The sequence below is a fragment of the Strigops habroptila genome, chromosome 7 (genome assembly GCF_004027225.2).
Source record: "Strigops habroptila isolate Jane chromosome 7, bStrHab1.2.pri, whole genome shotgun sequence".
Taxonomy (NCBI): Eukaryota; Metazoa; Chordata; class Aves; order Psittaciformes; family Psittacidae; genus Strigops; species Strigops habroptila.
The window spans coordinates 17,449,690-17,472,414 of NC_044283.2; the positions used below are offsets into that span (position 1 = coordinate 17,449,690).

The 22,725-nt window shown below is 35.9% G+C and overlaps 1 protein-coding gene across 13 annotated transcripts in view; it reads left to right on the plus strand.

The window, feature by feature from the left end:
* Positions 1 to 22,725, plus strand: part of SLIT2 (slit guidance ligand 2) — a 265,376-nt gene that overhangs the window by 11,972 nt on the left and 230,679 nt on the right. For all 13 annotated transcript variants that reach the window (XM_030492445.1, XM_030492444.1, XM_030492443.1 and 10 more), the window contains exon 4: positions 13,442 to 13,513. In XM_030492445.1, the coding sequence (XP_030348305.1) occupies positions 13,442 to 13,513 (72 nt within the window). The remainder of the gene's footprint in view (positions 1 to 13,441; positions 13,514 to 22,725) is intronic.

Sequence of the window (22,725 nt, forward strand, 5' to 3'; positions counted from 1 at the left end):
TGATACTTGCATTAATAGAATTTATTTCTGAAATGTCTATTTATTATCTTACTAGCTCTAGAGAGTTATCTGTGTAGACTTCAAGAAACCCCAAACCCCACAAACAAAGCAAAACAAAACAAAAAAAACCCGAAACCCAAATACCATGAAACCCATTTCTGCAAAAAACTAGTGTGGAGGTAAAATGTTACTCTCTCAGGCTCTAGAACAACCTGTGAGTTAGTGTTTGTCCTAAATATTTACACCCTCCCCTCCTTCCCTAAAAACCAGCCCCCTTCTTGAGTTACATGGTGCGTAAGCTGAAATCCTGAGTTCAAGAAAAGAATACTGTAAGGGTTGAACATCAAGTTGGTACTTGAAATAGCTTTTAAATTGAAAGCTATCTATGTTGTATTTTCATGTTTCTTACAATGTATTACGGACTGGTGGAGAAAGAAGTATTTCAAGAATTAAATGTTTTGTTACAGTTCACGCATTTTTTAAACTTCTACAACACAATTCTAAAAACAGAGGGATTGTCTGTACTTGCTGTTTATTGGGGCTCCATCTCCACAAATACATTAAAACAAGTTATCAGAACTTCAGATGAAGAGTATGTTTATTTAGGAGTGTACTTATGAGTGTTTGAGTACTGAAAATTATTGAAATTTTGTTCATGCTGCTGGTGAACAGCTTGAAACTTACAGATGTGTGAGCACAGAGGGAAATGTATATTTCAACTACATAGTTTCAAGAAAAAGTTTTTTTTCTGCTTAGTAAACAAATTGAAGTACTACTTGGATTTCTTTTCTGGTTATAAATCTGTATGCAAAACTGCTATGCTTGCAGCTTCTGCAGTAAGGGCTTACTTATAACTTCAATACATAGCAGTCAAGCTATTAAATGGGGTTCAGTATAATAAAGTAGGTTTTAGCTATATTTCACATACTGCATGGTCAGAGTTATCTGTTTGGGTTCTAACCTAGTCTGATAAATGTGGTAAACTATTAAGCTGTATTACCATGCCTTGAAATTATAAAACCAAAACTCACTTATGAGTTACCACTGTCTCTGAATGTACAGTGTTTTACAGAGCATCTCACCTTACAAAGGCATGCATAGCAGGATGAACTAAGAAACAATATGTTCCATCTAGGATAAAACATGCTTTCCAGAGATTAAAATAAATCTGTTAACTTTTTATTATGTATTGATATGTGGCATGAGATTGCAGTTTTATTCCAATTATTTAACTACCTCTATCCATAACATGTAACTTCCAAATAGGAAAATAGTAACTTTGAAAAAAGGAATAGCAGGATTTTCTATGAGTCTTTAAATGTGAGCTAATTCAATAAATTAATCCCAGAATAATTAGTTTCGGTCTGAAATTTTCTTTCTGGTTTTGAATTTCTGCAATTTCAGTTGCAGAAAAGAATTATTGAAAACCCCCAGACTTCACTTCTACAGTTACATGATCAAGGTTCAGGAGCAGGGACTTCTGGAAAAAATGCCAAATGTTGCCTATTTTTATGATGCAGTTTTGGCTGAAGCAAAACCTGTTTATTTTTTCCAATTTACAGATGCTTAAATATGAAGCTTAAAGGTTATTGTGGAATTTTAGGACCCCTAAAATGAAAAATGTGAAAAATGTTATATTAGTAGTGGAGTCACTACTACTATTCCAGGAATCATTTGTATCACTATCATAGCCAAAAGAACAGCCAATAAATGAACGGAATTTCATCTAGTTGTGCTTGTCTATATGTATTCTCAATGAAAACTGCTCTTTTAGCAGTAAGACCTTGTATTATATAGTATGAAGTTTGTACTGAACTCTTAAAATGAAATCTTACCTCTTTAGCTAGAAGCTAGTATCCAGTTTCTTTTCTCACGGAGTCCTGGTCTGCATTTTGGTGTGCAAGTTTGTTACTGAAGCCTGAGAATTACTATTTTTCAGTTGGGGTACATTCTGAACAGTTTCTGACTATTGTAGCCAGGAAGGACTAGTTTGGACTGCCAAAAACCTGAGGTGCTAACGCATGTGCTTGTTTTTTAAGGCTGCTTGATGTTTTGATTTTCTCCTTCTTAAAGCATTGATACTTAATCACCTGTCTGGCTTCAGTCTGAATGTATGAACATTTGAAGGGTTAATACCTTCATGCATGTGTGATAGGTAGCGGAAGAATAATGAGGTAGAGAATATGTTTTCTGAACAGCCCTGAAGGGGGTGAACAGTTATTCCTTGTTAATCACGGATGTGAAAAATCCTTCTCTTAACTAATCCTACATAGTTTAAGGGCAATGCCTAGTGCATTCCTCATCTTAGAACAAGGAGGAGACCACAAAGCCTGCGGTGCTAATCACTTACCGGAGGAATGTGAGACTGTCTTATATGAATTGTACAGGGACAGCTGTATTTATAGTTTCAAAAAAAAACCAAAACAAACAAAAAAAAAAAAACAACAACCCAAAAAAAACCCCACAATAAACAAGACAAACCCAAAACAAACTACAGTAATTACTCTGTATTAGCAGACTTCTGTCAAAGCAACTTCAAATATCTTCTCTGAAAATGTCTCTTAAATCAGAAATAGGAAAAGGCTGTCTTTGAAGACACTGTTTAAAAAAATGCAGTGTTCTAGTAGAATTTTAAAATTCAGATTATAGCTACACTTTGAAAAATACTAAAAAATGTTTGATAAAACTCTAAGTCCAAGAGCAGTGTTCTTTTAAAAGTCTTGTAAATGTTCACTATTTTATATTTCATTCATCTGAGTGTCTTTTCTCATGGGACACCCTTTATAGGTATAGAAGTCAAATTGCAATGAGAAGTCCTGTTTGCTCTTTGCAGACCTTTTTACAAATTCCAGGGCAGGAAGGCTGTTTATTTTTCCCACATCTGTTTTGTGCTCATCCTTTGTGACACTGTTTGCTGGATGCTCCTCTTTCTTGTTTCCTCTGAAATGAGTAATTTGCACTGTTGCAAAATGTTGAAACCAAGTCTGATTCTACAGAACTGTTGTAGTGGTTTTGTTTCAAATAGCGTTTGGGTTCAGAAGCTATTTTAAACTGATGCTGTAGAGCACTGATGTTAAAGCTTAAAACTAAAGCTACATTATAGTTTTACTCTGAAAAAATCAGATTTATCTGTTGCAGAGCCAGTGCAGTCTTAAAAAAAAAAAAAAAAAAAACCACCAAAAAAAAACCAAACAAAAAAACCAAAACCCAAAACAAAACCAAACCAGGTTTAATGTTAGATGGCCACAGGTGAAAACTGAGTTGTCATTGCATTTTAATATAGCATATTTGAAAGAACTTTTAAGACATTCCTTATTTTGACTGCAGAAGCCACAGTTCTATCTGGAATTCTATGGTTAAACTCCAACATGTATGAGGGATCTGTCTGCACGGCTGCCACTTCAGTGACTCATACTCTTATATTACCTCACTTATTATGAAGAGTGTTTGAAACTTAATCAGAAGAAATGCTTTATTTCCTTCATAGTATGTAGTGTGTTGTGCTGACTTGTCTTTAATAATAGTCTGGACTGATAGTCAAATACAATGTGACAAAGTCTCCCTTAATTTTTCTTTAAGACACACCAGCCTTTCTGATATCAGTTTGGCAGGATGCATGTATGGGTGCTTCAGAAATATACTTGAATGAAGACTTAGTGTGGTAAGTCAGTGCCAAAAGACAGTTACAAACCTATCTGGCCTATCTGCAGGCCCTTCTTGCCTTTGTAAAAGAAATCTCTCCAAACTCTATATAAATTCTATTTAATGGATCAACTTCCCCTCCCTTATTTCTTTGTCTGTTTTTTGGTTTTTGTGGTTTTTTTTGGTTTGTGTGTGGTTTTTTTTTTTGGTTTTTTTTTTTTTTTTTTTTTTGTTGTTGTTGTTGTGTAGTGTTTGTTGTGGGTGTTCGGTGGTTTTTTTTGTTTTTTGGTTTTTTTTTGTTTTTTTTTTTAATTTTTTTATTTGGAATTATTTTGGGGTATTGTCAGACATTGGTCTTGCTTCATCTGATACTTGATCTTCCCCCCACTCCCAGAGGGGTGGGGAGGAGAATCAACAGGATGTAACTCCCATGGGTTGAGATAAGAACAGTCCAGTAACTAAGGTATAATACAAAACCACTAGTACTACCATCAATAATAATAATGATAAGGGAAATAACAAGGGGAGAGGATACAATGGATAAAGGATACTTAATGGAGGTTTTGTAACTTGTTTCTTTCTTTGTGGTACACTTTATAGAATAAAATCCAATGGATTAGCCTAACAGGATTGTGGAGGTTTGAAGGAACCTCTGTAGATAGTTCCACACCACTGATTAATATATGGTTGATTGGAGCAGATGGCTGAGGGCTGTTTCCAGTTGGATTTTGAATGTCTCCAGTGATGGAGAATCAACAGCCTCTCTGGACAACCTATTCCAGTGTTTGACAACCTTCCCGGTCAAAGACTTTTCCTATCTTTAAATGTAATTTCCTGTATTTTGATTTGTGCCTGTTGGCTTTTGTCCTTTCACTGTTCACTTCTGAGAATGTCTGGCTCGGTCTTCCTTACTTGTGAACTAGGTACATCACTTATACACGTGATATATTTATACACATTGTGATTCCTCTGAGCCTTCTCAGGCTGAACAGTCCCAGCTCTCTCAACCTCTCCTTCTGTGGCAGGTGTTTCTATCTGCTTAATCACCTTCATGGCCCTTCTCTGCACTTGCTCCACTATGTCCATGTCTCTCTTGTAGTGGGGAGTCCAGCACTGGGCACATCTCTCCAGATGTCTCACCAATCCTGAGTAGAGGGGAAGGATCACCTGCCTTGACCTGCTGGCAGCGCTCTTCCTAATACAGCCAAGGATGCTGTTGGCCTTTGCTTCAAGGTCATATTGCTGGATTCAGTTTAATTTCTTGTTCACCAGAACCCCAGACCTTTCTGATTTTCAACTTGTTCTTCAGTGTATGCTGGTCTACTAGGTTGTTCCTCCTCAGGTGCAGGACTTTGCATTTTCTTTCTGAGCTTCATGAGGTTCCTTTTTGACCAATTCTCTAGATTGTCCAGGTTCCTCTGAATGGCAGTGTGCATACCTGGTGCATCACTCATTCCTTCTAGGTTTATATCTTTTGCAAACATGCTGAGGGTGTACTCTGTCCCATCTTCCGGGTTGTGGATGAAGATGTTGAATAGTACTGGCTCTAGTACTGACCCCTGCTTATACCACTAGTGACTGTTCTCCAGCTACCCTTTGTGCCACTGATCACAGCCCTTTGAACATGGCACTTCAGACAATTTTTTCAGTCCACCTGACCATCTGCTTTTGTAGCCTTTAGTTAATCAGTTTGCCTATGAGGACAGCTGTTATGAGAGGCAGTGTCAGAAGCTTTACTGAAGTCTAGATAAATAACATCCACTGCCTTCCTGCTGAGTTCCTTAATGTAGGAGGCTAGCAGGCTGGTCAGGCATGATCTTCCCAGTTGTAAATCCATGCTGACTACTCCCAGTCATCATGTTGTCCTTTCCGTGTCTAGAAATAGCTTGTTTTGCTCTGTCATCTTCCCAGGCATTGAGGTGAGGCTACCCAGTCTCTAGTTTCCTGGGTTTTGCTTTTTTTCCACACTTTTTTTAGTGCCATAGGCAAAATTAATAAGAGTAATAACCAGCTATTTATAGATATATTTTTTCTGTTGAAACACTAAGGAATACAGAAACTTCCAGAAAACAGCCATAGTTTGGTTTTTTTTTTTGTTTGGTGGGGTTTTTTGTTCTTTGGTTTTTTTTGGGGGGTTGGGGTTTTTTTTGTTTTGTTTGGGTTTTTTTGGGTTTTTTTTTTTTGGGTTTGTTTTTTTTTTTTTTTTTTGTTTTTTTTTTTTTTTTTTTTTGTTTTTTTTTTTTTTTTTTTTTTTTTTTTTTTTATTAAAAAAAAAAGCCAAACCCCAACTAAACAAAGAGCTTTGTTCTAGTTGGAAAAAGAAGCAAAGTGAGTATAGATTCCTGATTTTCTGTGCAAAATAGTGTTCTGCATAACGTATGGAGAATTGATTGAGGTAGGGGAGGAATGTGGGAATTCTGGACTTGACATCAGTGCCATGTGACAAGAAAATGAAGGACAAAATATGTTAGGGTTCAAGTTGTGTGCATTGTAGGACTGCAGTTTGCAAAGTAACTCTCACCACTTCCTACACAAGTAAGAAACTGAGTTTGCAGTATTGTAGTAGTATCCATGTTCTGCTTCCTGCAGAACATACATTATTTATTTATTTATTTTTACTAAACCATCTGATTTGGTATTTAATGTTACATTGAAACTAACTTAGGTATATTTGCTAGTCGCTGTTTAGCCTGGAAAATGGAGCCTCAATTAAGCTGTTCTTGACCTGGAGAAAATTTTGACTTAGGCATCCAAATGCTGCAAGATCAGCCCTGAACTTCTCAGATTCCAGTTTTTATTCATGTGGTCAGTAAACTTGATATTGCTAGGTTTAATAAGATTATGAGTAGTTTGACTAGGGACAAGAAGGTCTTTGCAGAGAATTCTTAATGGAAAAACTGGCATGATCTTTTGCTTGGCTCTTAATTCTTGGGCCTTCTCACTTGATCATGTGTTCATGCAAGTCACATTCACAGACAGCATTTGCCAAATGTGTTGAAGTTCAGTAGATTGTGGCTTTGGATACAGATACACAGATGTTCTCTGCCTCTGGCAGAAACAACAACGCATTTTTATATAGAAGAGTGATAAGGCTTGCCTTCCTTGCAGACATAAGCGTAAGTCAAGCTCTATGTGAAGTCCTCTTGTGAGGAAATTGGCATCTCTTATTCTGATATCTATTATTCTGACCCTATATATCTAGGGTCAGGTTTCTAGGTCTTCATGGTTAAATCAGTTCGTAGAGATGATTTAGATGCTGTGCGCTACCTTTCTGTTTTAAGATACTTGGATAATTTTGTAGGTTGATTCTGTATATCCTGAGCTCGTGAAGCCTGAACAGGTATTGGACCTTCCCAGTTGATGCATATCCCTGTAATCTGTTGTAACTACTTGAGGAGCCTGGTAGGCTCTGTCCTTGTGAATGGAAGTACTGTTGCATGGGCACTCAGTGGTTTGTTTACTGGCACGTCCTTTAATTTAAAATCAAAATATAATTAAACAAAATTTGTGTGCATTTGACGTTTATGCATAGTTTGCAAATGAGCTTCAGTGAAAAGATGTTATATGGTATTTTTAAATGGGTGTGATAGTAATGTCTTCTGCTGACAAACAGTGGGTGTGGATGTGCTCCTTTTGAAGAGTACGATTTCTAAGCTTTACAGTGCTGTGTTAGTGTGTGCAGATAGGGTATTTACTACTTTCAGCTAACTTCAAAGGAGGAATGAAAAATAATGATTTATGCCATCATTAACTTTGTGTGAATTGGAAACCACCTATCCTCCTTCCTGAAGCAATGGTGGTGGAATAAAGTGCATCTGTGCCTTGTATTTAGAGTTTTGGAAGGCTCTTTGGTCTCTATCACCCAATGGGGTAGGCTGTTTCTAATTAAAGATTTTATAATTTCCTTGGAACAACTCTTAACTTGAGAAGTGATTGAAGTTATCTTTGAGGGCTTCTGTTATTTTAAGGGGCTAGAATTAAATCTACTTGAACTAAAACCCACCGGGAGATGACTTGTGGGGGATGAAATAGCAGCCTTGAAGTACCTAGAGGTGGTTATCAAAACGCTTAAGCTAGGCTCGAAGCTGTGGTGAGAGAAGCATAAATTGAAATGAGTGATTATGACTCTTCTAAGGGCAAAACTTCCTCACTGTGAGGACAGTCAAGTACTGGGACTATTTAGTGAGGCTGTGCAGTCTCATACAGCTGCTCTGGCTGTATATTGTAGATTACAGTGGGATCAGAAGCAAGTTACAGTGAAGGTTGTAACCAAGTCTGGGAAATAAATACAGACCTGTTTGTGAATTACAGCAGTAGATGATTGCATTGCAGACAATGTAATTAAGATTTTCTTTTTCCTCCTTTCCCCTCCCCCCAATGCATGAGTGATACTGGATCACAGTTATTGTGGCATGACAACTTGGGAGAAATGTCAGAATGGATTGGTGGCATGGCCAGACTTCAATGGGTTAAGATACGTGTTACTGGGAGAGTAAAGGGATCTCGCTGCAGCCTACACTCTGTCATCCTCTACGTATCCTCTGGTTCCATGTAGAAGACAAGTAAAACCCAGATATTTGCCCATTTCTGCAAATCTAGCCTCTTCTCCAGAACCAGTAACTCAAATGAAGCCAATTTTTTTTCTTACCTTACTGTTGTCTGCTTCACAGTGTAACCTGTTGCTTGCCTGTATCTACTTTTTATCTGCCCATTGGTATTGAGCTTCCTTTTAACAGTAATTTCACCTGTCATCTGTAAAGATTTTCCTTCTTCGTTCTTAAATGATCCTTCTGTATAACTGCTTCTATCACTTCACTTTGAAGATGCTTTTCTAGTTTTTACTGTGTTTAGAAGACTGAGCTCTGGGGGATTTAAGCTGAAGTACTTTAAATGCTTTGTGTACTTTAGGTAATATGTGGAATTTGCTTAAATTCATCATGAAGAGCTCAAAAATTTACCTGTGCCAGTATGTCAATTTGCCCAATGTTTTTCCTAAAGATTCATTCAGGAACAGAAGAAAGCTATGTATACTTGCAACTGTGCCTCAGCTTTCTTAAACTGAAAGAATGATATGATGTTGGATCTTTGTCCACTTGTTTCTGGCCACTACCAAGTGACTCTGCAGCTCAGGGTATTGCAGTGTTAAAAGAGATTCTTCAGTCCTTTTTTCTTTTTTTTTTTTTTTTTTTTTTTTTGTGCTTTGTGGTGGGTTTTTTTGGCTTTTTGTTGCTTACACCACCAACACTTCATCTCTTCTGAGCAATCTGCCATTGCCTGAGGAATGCAGATTTTTCTAGCTCAGTTGGGAAACTGAACGGTAACAGTATGGAATAGCTCATCACTGTTCCTCAGTGCTTCACCTTGAACTTCACGTCAGGTCTGGGAGAGCAGTTCATTTGATGAAACCAAAATTTCTCTTCTTATGTTGTCCTGGGGGAAATGTTTCCTGCTAGGTAGCTGCGGTGAGGTCTTTGCCAGCACACATTGAAAGAAAATGTGGTGGAGTGTTTCTGGTTGTTTTTACACTACAGTAGCTGCAGTCCTTTGCAGTCTGTAGTTATGGATCCATCTGTGCTTACCTCAGGTTTCAGCTCTGGGGAGAAAGGGTTTCATGCTTTTTTCACTCTTGTTCCATGATGTCTGTGTGTTCTGGATAGGTATTGCTATTTTAGACAAAATTAAGCATGAGGTCACCTGAAAAAGTGGAATTATTGGAGAACCACGCATATTGGTGAAATGTTGTAAAATAGGAATGTGTTTTCTGAACTCCTAGTGTGATTCTGTCTCAAAGATCATAGAATCATAGAATAGTTAGGGTTGGATTGAGGACTCTTCTTAATGATTTTTGAACTGAAAGTTGTTGTGTCCTGGGATACTAGCCTGTGTATTCCAGATTCACCCTGCATCCTTTTTCATTCACTTATGTGTGAATTCATTTTTTAAACAGAACTATCTGTTATAATCTTGAAAAATTAATTTCAGTGAAATTCAGTTCATAAAATCTTGTAGAAAACTTAAGGAAAGCAAATTAATCCCTTCGAAAACATCTGTTATAACTTGTTGGATGTAAATTGTAGCTAAAGCCTCTTTCTGAAGTATGATAAAAGACATATTTCCCATTATTTCCTTCATGAAAACAAGTAATGTTTGATATTCTTGGGCACAGGCAATAAGTAATGGTCAGATTTTTGGTAGAAATCTTAGTTCTAAAAGAACTTAAAGTGGGATGAAATTATTTGAAGTAGAAGCTACAAATACAGCATTCATTAAAGATCAGTAATTTAACTTGTGTATTTCCTCATTTCACTTAGTGCTCAAAGAACAAAAGCCTTTCATTTTGTGAAAGGCAAAGTAAAAATGTACATTGAAACACTATTTCTAAGTTCCAAGCTCACTTGGTAGAAACTGTTGAGTCAAGAGGGTAGTGCTGTTTATTGTTACTGTAATCCATGAACTTGATTTATTGTCTGTAACTTAGATTTTTAAAGTCTGTACAGCAGCACACGCATCAGTATGTTAACAGTATGCTCAGTTGTGTGGGCCATGTGAACTGCAGGTAATAACAGCAACTCCTGATCTGAGGTATTAACTGCTTGTGTAAGAAGTTACGTACTAGCACAAGTATTTCGCTTGTGAATTATCCTTCTAAAGTGATGTTAATTGTGTCCTTGTAAGACTGTTGTTGCATTTTGAAAATCTGTTGCATTGAAAGAAGTGTGGCCAGTGGGTTGAAGCATATGGTTCCCTGCTTCTGCTCTGCTCTCATGAGACCCCACCTGGACTACTGCATTCAACCCTGCAGTCTTTAGTACAGAAAAGACATAGATCTGTTGGAGTGGGTCCATAGGAGGTCATGAAGAAGATGGTCAGAGGACTGGAACACCTGTCGCATGAAGACAGGCTGAGAGAGTTGGGTTTGTTCAGCCTGGAGAAGAGGAGGCTCAGGGGAGACCTTGTTAACAGTCTTCAGGACCTAAAGGAGACTTACAAGAAATCTGGAGAGGGACGTTTTACAAGGGCTCATAGGGATAGGACAAGGGGGAATGGTTTTAAACTGAAAGAAGTTAGATTTAAATATTAAGAAGAAGTTACTTTGAGGGTGGTGAGGCACTGGAGGAGGTTACCCTGAGAAGTTGTGGCTGCCTCATCCCTGGCAGTGTTCAAGGCCAGGTTGAATGGAGCTTAGAGCAACCTGGAGTAGGGGAAGATGTCCCTGCCCAAGGCTGTGGAGTTTGAACTAGATAATCTTTTAAGGTCCCTTCCAACCCAAACCATTCTGTGATTTAGTGAAAGACAGCCTGCCTGAAGAATCGGTTAATACTCTGTCATTGTACTACAGTGCCTTTTTTTTTGTATTGTATGGAACTTCTACAAAAATACAGATACTGAGTGATTTCATTGCCCCTTCAGTTACAGCTTGCTATTGTTTTCTAGCATCTGAACTTAATAGAGTCCTTGAATACCAACAGAAATTTTTGTCCTGAATAGCTTCTGATTAGAGACTGACTTCCCAAAGTCTTTACCCTGCATATTTTCCCATGTTCTTTTTGATCGTAATCATGGACTTTCAGGTTTAAGTCTGAACTACCTATTTAGCAAAGAGAAGGGACTAATAAATTTTATTTCTTTTTTATTTAACTATTTGCTCAGGTTTGGTGTCTAAGAATTCTATTTTCACATTATTCTTTTCTGATCACAAATGTAACTTTGAAACCACTTTCTTCCCACTACAGTTTTGTGGTCTTAATATATACTTTCATACGTAAATTTACTAAAGGTTAGAAAATGTCTATTTTTAAATGATCTTGGTCTGAAAATGCAGTTGATCCACAAACACTAAAATGTATCACTTTGTTATTTATGTAGGTAAGGTTTTCTTTTCAAGCGATGTTCAAATCAAAAGTCTTTCACTACTCATTAACTTCTTCATAGCTCTGTCTTTTATATTGAAAACTTCCTTTCTACTGATTTGGAAATATGACTTGCAAGATCACAATACAGATTGTTGTTGTCGTTGTTGTTGTTTGATTAAGCCTATTTTGCTGTTTCTTAAGCTGCATCTTCAGCCATCTTATCCCAGTATAGTAGTCCTTCCTTTTCAGGATTTCTTTCACTCTAAATTATCTTTATCTTGTAAATGTGTGATTTAAATTTCTTCCACATAAAGAAATTAGGATTTCTGGTGCTTGACTAACAAAAAGGAAGCTAAAAATGGAGAATTATGGATATCTAGATCTCAAAAAGCTAACTGCTTGTTTATGTTTTGAAATGTGGGAGCAAACCTTGGGTATGTAAAGAATATTTTTCAGATTATATTGCCCTCATCAGTAGTTGCATTGAACTTTAAGGTAGCAGTAACTAAGTGAACTATACAATGGACCTATGTAAAACTGGATTTTGAGTGTGTGTATATGGGAATTTATGGGAAAACTTAAATTGGAAAAACCTTTAGATGGAACAGGGCTTATGAAATGAGCTCTGGGAGGCTAAAGAGGCTTTAATAGTTTAAATTCAGCCTGAAGACTAACAAACAAGAAATTCTGAAGCTTTATGAAATTCTAAAACTTAGTTTTGCAAAACTGCAGTTAATTATCTCTTTACTTCACCTTGTGGAATGTTTTGGCAACAGTCTATTGACATGTGTAATGTACCCACTGTAAGGATAATATAAATACCAGATAATACCATGCAGTCTGATGTCCAGGAATGCCATGAATTATCGTACTGAGAAGCACCGTGCATTACAAACTGGGATTTGTGATGAGGTTGATGGGACAAAACTTTTTCAGTATGTAGGTTTACTTAAATGGCAGGTGACATGCGGTGCATTGCCTAAAACTCACCAAAAACCTGTTTTGAGCTTAAATTCTTGACTGGTATGACTGTATGTGCCAGGGCTGCCACTTATACACATTAGGGTGAATAATCTGCATTGTATGTTTAACGAATCATGAACATGGGATATATTTGTCTTGGCTACTGGTAGTTGTGTTGCTTATGGCTCTAACACACTAGGCTTTGAACTCTCAACACCTCAAACTAGGCAGTTTTGACCCTAGTCAGCGTGCTCAGTGAGAAAATTTGCAGACAAATGGGGTGCCTTCCAGATCCTAATTGCAGTTTTTATTTTGTGCTGTCTTATGCACAACTGATTGTGTTTGATTTTTGTAATTTAACTTCCTTTTCATGTATCTTTACAGCTATAGAAAAAACTTTCATGGAAAAAAAAAACAACCGAACCCTGTAATGCCAAATATAAGCTGGGATGTCTTGATTTTTGTGACTTTTATTTAATCAGGGTTTCTGTAACAACCTCCTTTGCTTTTTTTGTTTAAAGGCATTATATGGATCTTTAGATACATTACCTCATTACTTAACTTAGTGTGTGCATTTGATACACATTCTCTCGAACCTTTTCATGGTCACAAAATGTCTATCTGCTTCATTATAGTAAGAGGAACTCGGAGTTGATGGGGAATTGAAGTTACGCTGCTGATTCGTATTTTTAGTTTTCTAGTGGTTCCATGATAGATTCCTCACTTAGTGATTGATTCACACTACAGAGATTCAAAAATCTTTCATAAAATAGGTAATATGGTCTGTTGGGGAAAGCAGAAAATGTAATTAGTCCATGGTAAATTTATTGCTGGACCATGTCTCTGCTAATGGACCAGCATTGCATAGCCTTTCTGATCTTTAAAATCAGCTTGTTACAACACTGGATGCCTGCTCAAAGTGGTTGTATTGCATTGCTGTAGTTCTTGTAATTTAACACAACTTTTTCTTTTTCTTTCTAAAGGCGCCTAAACAGAAATAACCTCCAGTTGTTTTCTGAACTGCTCTTTCTGGGGACGCCGAAGTTATACAGGCTGTAAGTAGGCTTGAACCAATGACTAATATTGTGGAAAATTGGGAATTGGTCTGTTGTTCTGTCTTGCATTAGGTTTTTATTTGACTTTTGCCTCAAACAGGGCTAAAATGCATCTAGGAACGTTGTTGTGTTGTTTAAGCTGAGTATTCTCTTTGAGAGCTTTGCAAGATTTTTTTTACTCTAGGTTAGATACCAATAGTTGTTTGAGAGAAAATATTGTTTCATATCACTTTTATAATGAAGTTTTGCTGAAAGAATACTTTGGCTTTCCTTCTGGTTTGGTGGGTTTTTTTTGGTTTTGGTTTTTGGTTTTTGTTTTTGTTTTTTTTTTGTTTTTTTTTTGGTAGGGTTTTTTTTTTTGTTTGGTTTTTTTTGGGGGGCGGGGGGTTTTTGGGGTTTTTTTTTGGGGGGGGGATGGGGTTTTTTTTTCATTGCTTCTGTTTTAAAATTAATTAAAAGAAAAAAAAAAGTCTCTGGAGATTCTGTCCCAGAGCTATAGCACTTTATAAGTACTTTGGTTTTGTGAAGTTCTTTTTTTGTGGCCGTATGCACTTGACCAGAAAAACCATTGCATTGTCAAATGGTAGGTCTGTGGAGAAGTCTCTCCTGTGTTCTCTCACAAAGAAAACAAAGGTAGTAACTTCAGCTCTGGGAAGAAAAAAATCTATGAAATATTTTAACTTAAATAAAAACTATATCAAATATGGTAATGAGCTTTTGCTTTGATTGTGTTCTTTGGTTTGATAATATTGTGCTCTTGGCAGTATTTTGAAATTAATGCTTTGACCCATTGGCCCTTCTAAGAATCCACTTATTTCTATTGCAGTAAAGTGGATTGATTTCTGTATATACATGATTAGTTACTGTAACAAAATAAATTTTAAGGTACCTTTAAGTTACCTTAAAAGTGGTGTGGAAGGGATACAATGTGACATGCTTAAGTAGGCTTTGAAAAGCTTGAGGGATTCATCCCTGTTTTAAGTAAATATATATTTGATACATTTCTTTAGATTTCGGGTGAGACTTTTGCTGTTGAAATTGCTGACTATGTTGAGTTTCACCTCTTGTGTGCTTGGGGAAAAAAATAAGTGAAGGTGGGGTTCCTCAGATTTGTTTCCACTTTAGTAAATGGAAATATTCTTGACAACAAATGGTATAATGAAGCTTGTATTTTTTAGGAGATTATTTCTGTTTTAATATTGTGAAATAATAGTTATTTTTTCCCTCTCATAGTAGTATGAAGTTGTAAACTGAAAATTACTTTATCAGTGTGAACATTTAGTTGTTTTTTTTTGTTTCTTTCCTTTGCTTTGAATGTGTGCTTTCTTTCCAGAACTTCCTTGTAGATGCAGTGAGTTGTTAAATTACTAGGCCAGAAAACTCCTGAAGCTTTTTTTCTGACAAACAAAAATATTTTACTGCGCTATAATATTATATGTAGTTTTATATATTAGCAATTGAGTCTGTCTTATTTCCATCAACCATGATAAAGATATCACTTCTATCAGGAAGGAAAATGAAAGGGATTTATGATCATTTTATTATTCCATCTATAGTGTAATGGTTGTTATCTAAACTCATATGAAATAGAAATGAGATGTAGTTTGCAGGCAAAAAATGGATGCACACTTCAGGCAAAATCATACTCGAATATATTTAATTCAGACTGGTATATTTGATAGATGCTAGTCTTAAATGTGTAATGTCCTTTGACATAAAGCACACAACTGCTCATAGTGTATTTGGTGGAAAGCAAGAGATCACTGGCTTCACAGTATTGAATTTCCTCTGCCTAAGGGTTATTGTTGATCAGACCATGAAAGTGAATGTCTGGTTATAATGTATTCATGTTTAAAAGAAAATGAGTGATACTGAAAATCTACAGTTGCTTAATGCTGAATTTGTAATTAAAAAAATGTCAGGCCAACAAAGGGATTAATGCTGGTTAAATGTTTTCGGTCAGTTTTCAGATGTGGAGCTCGATCACTGTGATGTATATAAAATTATTTGGCTTTTTAAATGTATCATTGCGTATGCTTACATATATTTACATCCAAATAAATATATTTCTAAGGAGAATTAAAATTCTCTAAACATGATCAATAAAATGTATAGTATGCTTTGGTTTTAGTATTTATTTTTGGCATTTAACAGGTAATCAAACAGTGTGTGTACTGTGAGTTTTCAACATACTATTGAGCTTCTGTGAATAATAATTACCATTTGACCCTTGGCTGTAAATGAGATGCCAGGTGAAGAAGCACATATGCTTGTTGTGTAGCCTAAATGTAATATAAAAGAAAGAGGGTACACTGTATATGAATTATGATTAGACACAGTTGGTTGCCGCCAGCGGCCAGCTATGCTTTCCCTTTGCTGTCTGCTCCAATTTCTCTTTGGACGGGTTGAGAGAGCACTGCGTGTTCAGGTCAAGATGTTTGCCTAGAAATAGTAGTACAGTTGCAGCTGTGTTTGCTGGAGCAGGAGACTAGTTTAAATAGCATTACCATTTATCCAGTCCATTAACAGAACTCTGTAAAATAATACCAACTCTGCATAAACTACAGGACAGTGTAATAAAATTACAAGCACTTGTTGACAGATGGGAAGTGTAAGTAAAGGAAAGCGATAGGTTGAGAGTTTAAAAGAGACAGTGCATTATTTTCTGTGCCTAAAGACACTTGAGTTTCAAAGGTAATTAAATAAATTATTTTTCAGGTTACTTCCTTTCCCATTTAGCAGCCTTCCAAGAAATCTCCTGGAACTAGTTAAAATGGATAACTTTAACTGATTTTCCCATTAAGAGTTATCTGCAAAGGTGTTTTGACATAAATATTTCAGTAGGAAGTAGTTAATGCTAAAAATAATGTTAATAGCACTGTAGGTTAGTTTGCAAGGTATCTTTCAAAGCACAATGTACATAAACATCTATTTTGATACCATATTGTTAAAATAATGGTGCTGTTGTAAATTCCCAGGGCTAATACAAGTCCTTGTTCAACAAGCCCTTCTCCTGCGAGAAGATGTATTGTTTTCAGTGACCTGTCTGCCCATGCACACTAACTTGCCTAACATCAGCGATGGCATCTTAGTATGGAGAGCTCCCTACAGCCCTGTGAGTGCTTGTTTGAGGCAAATAGATTTTGACTGCTTACGTTTGCTGGTTAGATCACAGTTCATTAATTGCCATTTGCTGTAGGATACCAAGTGCTGGACCCAAAACTGTTTGAAAATTCTTTTTTAAAAGATACCTTTATTAACCAGTAGCATGCAAAGATTATTGAATTCCACGCACAAAGCTCGTCCCTTTTGATTTACATTTCTTGTGCTTGGTACAAGGCTAAGTTTCCTTACTGAGCAGTGTTTGCTGTAGAAGTTAGGCAATGTTGGCTTTGAGAAAACAATCTTTCTACTGGATTTGGTCCTATATTAGATGTTTTCCTTCTAATGCACGTACTTGAGAAGATACATGCTGTGAATAAGATGTTTATCCTCTAAAGGAAAAAAAAATCTTAATGTTGTCAGATTACTAAACGCTCAGTTTTGAGATATCTATTAGTTACTTCAATAAAATTCCTAACTGGTAGTAACTACAAGAAAAAATACTGAATGTCAAAAAACCCTTAAAAAAAAAAAACAAACCCCAAAAAACCCAAACAACTGTCTTAGGTCAGAACAGCAGCAATAGCAACAACAACAAAACATGCTGCATGGGGGGCCCTTGCAAAAATTCCTCCTGAATTAATTTGTGCCAGCTATGATTAAAGTGTGTGGTACTAGATGTGTCAGACACCATAGTTCTCTGCTTCATTTTACTCTTGGCCTCTTTGGCCCCTGCCACAATAAATCCCACAATGGTTAGGCAGGAATTGCAGGTTGCAGTTGCCAGGGTTACCGTTGTCTGGTCAGACCGACACCATCACTCATCCCGGCCGCCAGCCCCGGTGCGGGGAAGGCTGTGGGCGGCTGACACGAAGAGGAGGAAAGTTCTCCAGGCGGCTCTTGGGTCTGGTTTTCGAGCTGCTGCAGGAGAACCTGTGGTTTGCATCAATTGCTGAGCGTTGTTGTTTTTTACCTTCCCCTAGAGGAAAAAAAGAAAAAAATCGGATAGGAATGTAAATGAAAAACAAAAAAAAAAGGATAAAAAGGTGGTGTATGTAACATGCTAAACCAGCCAATTTTAAAATATTGAAGTTTTGGTTTCCTTGCTGTTAAGCCTTAAATGCAGCTACTTTAATTTATGGTTTGTCATATCCCTTTTACCAGTAATCATGTCAGGTGAGACTATAGTCATAGTTATGTAGAAAAGATATTTATTTTCAGTCAACCTGTTTTAACAACTGAGTAGAAAAATAGCTCATTAGAAAAATGCTTATTATCCTGAAGCCTATGAAATCTTGCTCCAACTGCAGACAGGTGGCTCTCGATGTTAAAACCAGTGAGCATTTCAAAAAGTCATATTGATGAATCTCTCTCCTTTTACATGTGTATTGTTAAAGGAACTGCCGCTTGATAAGCGTAATGGGTATGTTTCCACTGCTGGATGTGCTGCAGTAACACTATGGTGTGTTCCACCTTACTGCAGAAGTGTGCTGGATGTGCAGCAATTAAAAAAAGATTTGTTGAAACATGAATTATGAAGCCACCTTGTTGCTGTATCCTTCCCAGGAAAGTGTGTTGAGGTTTTATTTTTAGTCATTTGTTTCAGTGTTTTATTTGTTCTGGGTCATTCTGGCAGCCTGCTTATAAGGCAACTTTATTTTTTTATGTTTGAATCTTATCCTTTTAAAGGTAAATAGGAACAACATACAGTGTGTCCATCCTGCTAGTGTTTTAACTTCTTTCATGTTTTCTACCACAGTTGTTTCGTTCAAATATGAGAAAATTTAAATTGTTTTATCTAAACAATTAATAGGTTTTTAATCAATAAAGTTAGTAAGAACATGCCAATTTTAATGCTAGATAGTCTTTTATTACTAGCATTATTTTATATAATAATAGAATAGTGACTACAATTGTTAGAAGATAACTATCTTTCAAAATTATTATTTAATGAGGAGATACTGCATATAGTATATGTATGAAATGAGTATAGAGTTTTGGCTTTGTGGTATTGTAAGCCAGCATTTAAAAAGAAATCTCTAATGTAATACGCAAGTAATTACTACTCTTTCTTGCAGCATGGAAGTACCATTATTGTAGCTTTGCTACATTGGTGCATTGGTACAAACACAAGCTCTTATTGCCCTAGTCTGGAGTGTTTTCAGGGTGAATGTGGTACCACATGCTGCAAGTCCAATGGCAGTTATAGTTCTGAGTTTTATTTTTGCTATAATTGCAATCCACAGATAGATGGGACTAACTAAAAATAAAATAGGTATTAAAAATAGGCTTGTTAAGAATCATTACCTTTAAGAAGAAACTAAAGTAACTCAAAATATGTCACCTCTGTTAGGCCTGTAATACCTCTGTTAAGGAATTAATTTCTGGTATGGAAAATATAGGAGATAAACTTTTGTAAGGCACTAAAAAGACTGACTGTTGCTTCTGTCACCTGCTCATTTTTGATCTAGAGAGAAAAGCGAATTATATGCAGTTTGGCTTGCATATGCTTTTTTTCTCTTGTCCTATCACCACTTGCTTCTACCTTCAGTTTTAGTTCTCTGCTATAATGTTTCAAAATTGAAAACTCATTCATCCTTTACAATGTAGTGAGCAAAACAAATACGACTGTAGCTTTGCTTCAGACATGAGCCCTATTTATGCAGGGTTAGAGATGGCAAGATGACTTTTTAGAGACTTCGAAAGTGTTGTAAAAATTTGTACAATTTAGCAGGTGATTTATTTTTGAGAACAAGAACAGGGAAAAGAATTATATATATGTATTTGGTGTAAAACTTGAACTAGTTATATCCTAGCAACCACAAACATTTGGCCTTGGATTTAGTTGAGTGGAAACGTTGGTGGAACCAGAATGAACTTTTGAAATGTTGTAAGAAAAAAACCCCTATAGTCACTCTGTACAATTATTGGACTTCAAACGTCACTACACTACTCTTCTTTCCCTTTGTTTTAGAATCTCCTAATCTATAGGCTTTTCCTGAACTATGACTTCTTGTATATTTTCACAGCATCTCCCATGCTGCGCAGGAAAAAAAATGCTGTGTACCAAATATACAGAAATCAGGTTAAATGTAATAGCATGGGATTTTTAACTTTGGAAACAAACTTCTTTCCTGTGAGAAGGCTCTCATGATGGATGTTTGTATTTTTAATTTTGAGATAATGGGGAGTTGTCTTTAAATTTGCCGGTATATCTTTAATTATAATAACAAAATTTCATTTATTTTTTAAAAAAGCAATATTTCCTTTACAATGGGATAAAATGGCAAATTGGATGGACTTATGGGCTGTAAGCTAATTCTGCTACTGAGAAAATCACTAAATCTTTACATAATCTGCATTACCAAGTGATATAGTAAACTAATATCAGTGAAAGGCATCTGTAGGGATACTTACAACTATTGATTTTTCATTCGAACAAACATCCAAAACTATTTCTAGTCACTGTTAACCTTAATTTAAAAATCATGTTAAACACCAAGCAGACAAAAATATGGCTTAAGGCAATTCTTCTGGACCTGCCTAAATATCTGCGGTATAATTTTTTTATGCTATTAGCTGTTATTGAAATGTCATTTTACTATTCATAATTGTATTAATAATTGAATTGTATTAATAATTGTATTAATAATTGTATTAATATTATTAATAATTGTATTAATAATTACTGTAGCTCTTTTAAAATAATGTGGTGGCATTCAAAGGAATGGAGAGATCTACTTTAGCTATTATGGCTTTGTTACTGTTTGGCCTCAAGCATTAATAGTTATCTTCCATATTTTTGATTGCATGATAAATGGTCAAAGCAGAGAACTAAGATAATTCATTTTAATACAAAAATTGAGTTAGCGGTTTTGGGTCACCTGTAACCGTATTCATGTCCAGTCTGTATCAGTCCCTGGGTTGTTTCTGGAGGGTTAACCTTGAAAGCTTTGGTAAATTGTGATATAAGAAACCTTTTAGGCAGGAGTTAAGTAGGAAACTGAATCTCAGTGAAGGAAGTAATGAAAAGTAAAAAGGCATGTTGGAGGAAATGCCATTATTATGTGGTGCAGAAACATGGTGTGAAACATTATAAAGAGGACATCTGTAAGTCTCAGCTTGCACAGAGTGGACATTTAAGTGCAGCCATGTCACCTTGATTAAAAAAAAAAAAAAGAAAAAAGGATCAGAAAAGAGGAATAAATCAGGCCAAGAGAAAATGTGGAAGTATAGAGGCTTGTCCCTATGATGGTAGGTTTCTTCTGCGAGTGCAAGATTAAAGCCTAAAGTAACTGAATAGCTGAGAAAAGTCCAAAGAAAGGTTGATTGCTTCCCCTCCAACAGTTCCAATTGATTGAAAAAAGCCTAATTTAAAGTTCTGTTTGTTCTGTGTCTTAAACCATCAGAATTTTCTTTTAGAACTAGGGGAATGCTCTGGAAGAGAAAGAATCTGAGGATAAAAAGTCATTGCAGGCCAACAATTGTTCTTAATCCTCACAAAATGCTGGAGAAATTAAATTTATTCTTTATTGCTCAAAGTGTTACCTAGGTCACTGGGCGATGGGAAAATTGAACTGGAAGTCGAGTAGGCACAATCTTTGTTTTGTGTCTAGATGCTTAACCTTAGACACGACAAGGCATCTTAGTGTGTTGTGGGAACTTGGTTCAGAGTATTAACACCAGGACGTTTATTACCCTGGATTTATTATAGGCTATGCTGTCAGTAGATGAAAATGTTGTGTTTACATTTCAGTGTTAAATGATCATTTAATTAACACCTAAGGAAAAAAAAAAAACCAAATCCTTGTGAAATTCTTAGCAGCATTTATTGTTGGTTTCCTTGGAGGTTTTAATATCCAAGTTACGCTGCAGTTGCTTCTATAAGTACAGCTAGAAAAGACATTTATGAATGTAGTCAAGGACAGACAGTTTAACCCCTGTTGACCCTTCATCCTGAATGTTGATTTATATAGCATTTTAAATGCATTGAATTTCTTTTAAAGCTTCTCTAAAGTTACGCAGCATTCAAACAACACAAGTATTTTTAAAAATATTTCCCAAAGTGTACATTCTTACAAAGAGCGTATTTTTTTCCGAGAAAGTTACTAATATATATAGAACGTATCAACAAAAATTTTACTGTAGTAAAAAAAAATCGTCATGTTGCCAGAGTTGTCTACGTATTCTTGGTAAGAATATAAAAGCTTTTATAAGAAAAAGGGCTTGAAACAGTCAACATATCATGCACTGGTTGTAGTAGCTACTGTCTGAATTCTTCAAAAGCAATAGGAAATTGGCAAGGGAAACAACATTACTACAAAAATGCATATCCACTTTAGCCTGCACAGATCTACTTTCATATGTTCCATTGTATCAAAGAAAGTCAAAGCTATATAAAAGCTTTAATTTGCTCTTGGTCTTTCATAATGCTTTTTGTTGTAATGTTGATCTACAAATGCTTTTTGCCATAATGTTGCTTTACAAAGCATTTTTGAATGGTTTTTTTGCATCCTAGAGCTAAAGCAAGATGAAATGCTCTTTGTTAAAGAGCAGCTGCTCTTCAACTGATGTGTTTTTATAAACACACTGTAGTAAAACCTGAAATTACAGCTAGGTTTAGAGGTTGTTTTTTTGCACTTTTGTAGAGGTATGTTTTTAATGTCTCTACTTAGGGATAACCCCCCCAACTTTAAAGCATTTTAATAGATTAATAATAAAAAAACCCAGCACAGCTTAACTCAATTATTGATGACCCACACATTTTTTTTATACTTTTTGTTTTTATGGATGATCGTATCCTTTACACATGTCAATAACTGAGCTGGAAAACTTAGGAATCTGCTGATACAGTAAATGTTCCTTTTGTCCACACAAATGACATAAACCATCCAACACTTGACGAAATATTACAGCTGCAGTGAGAGTTCTATCTGCCAGTGGGATCTCAGTGTTTTTCGAACTTCTTGGAATATATTTATTAAGTTGAAATTTAATATTCAGATAGAGAATTGTCAGAGGTACTTGCATTTGCTTTTGTCTGAAATATTTGACCATTTACAGTTAAAGCAGTGTATCACCATTCGAGTATGTTTTTCAGTGTTTTTAAT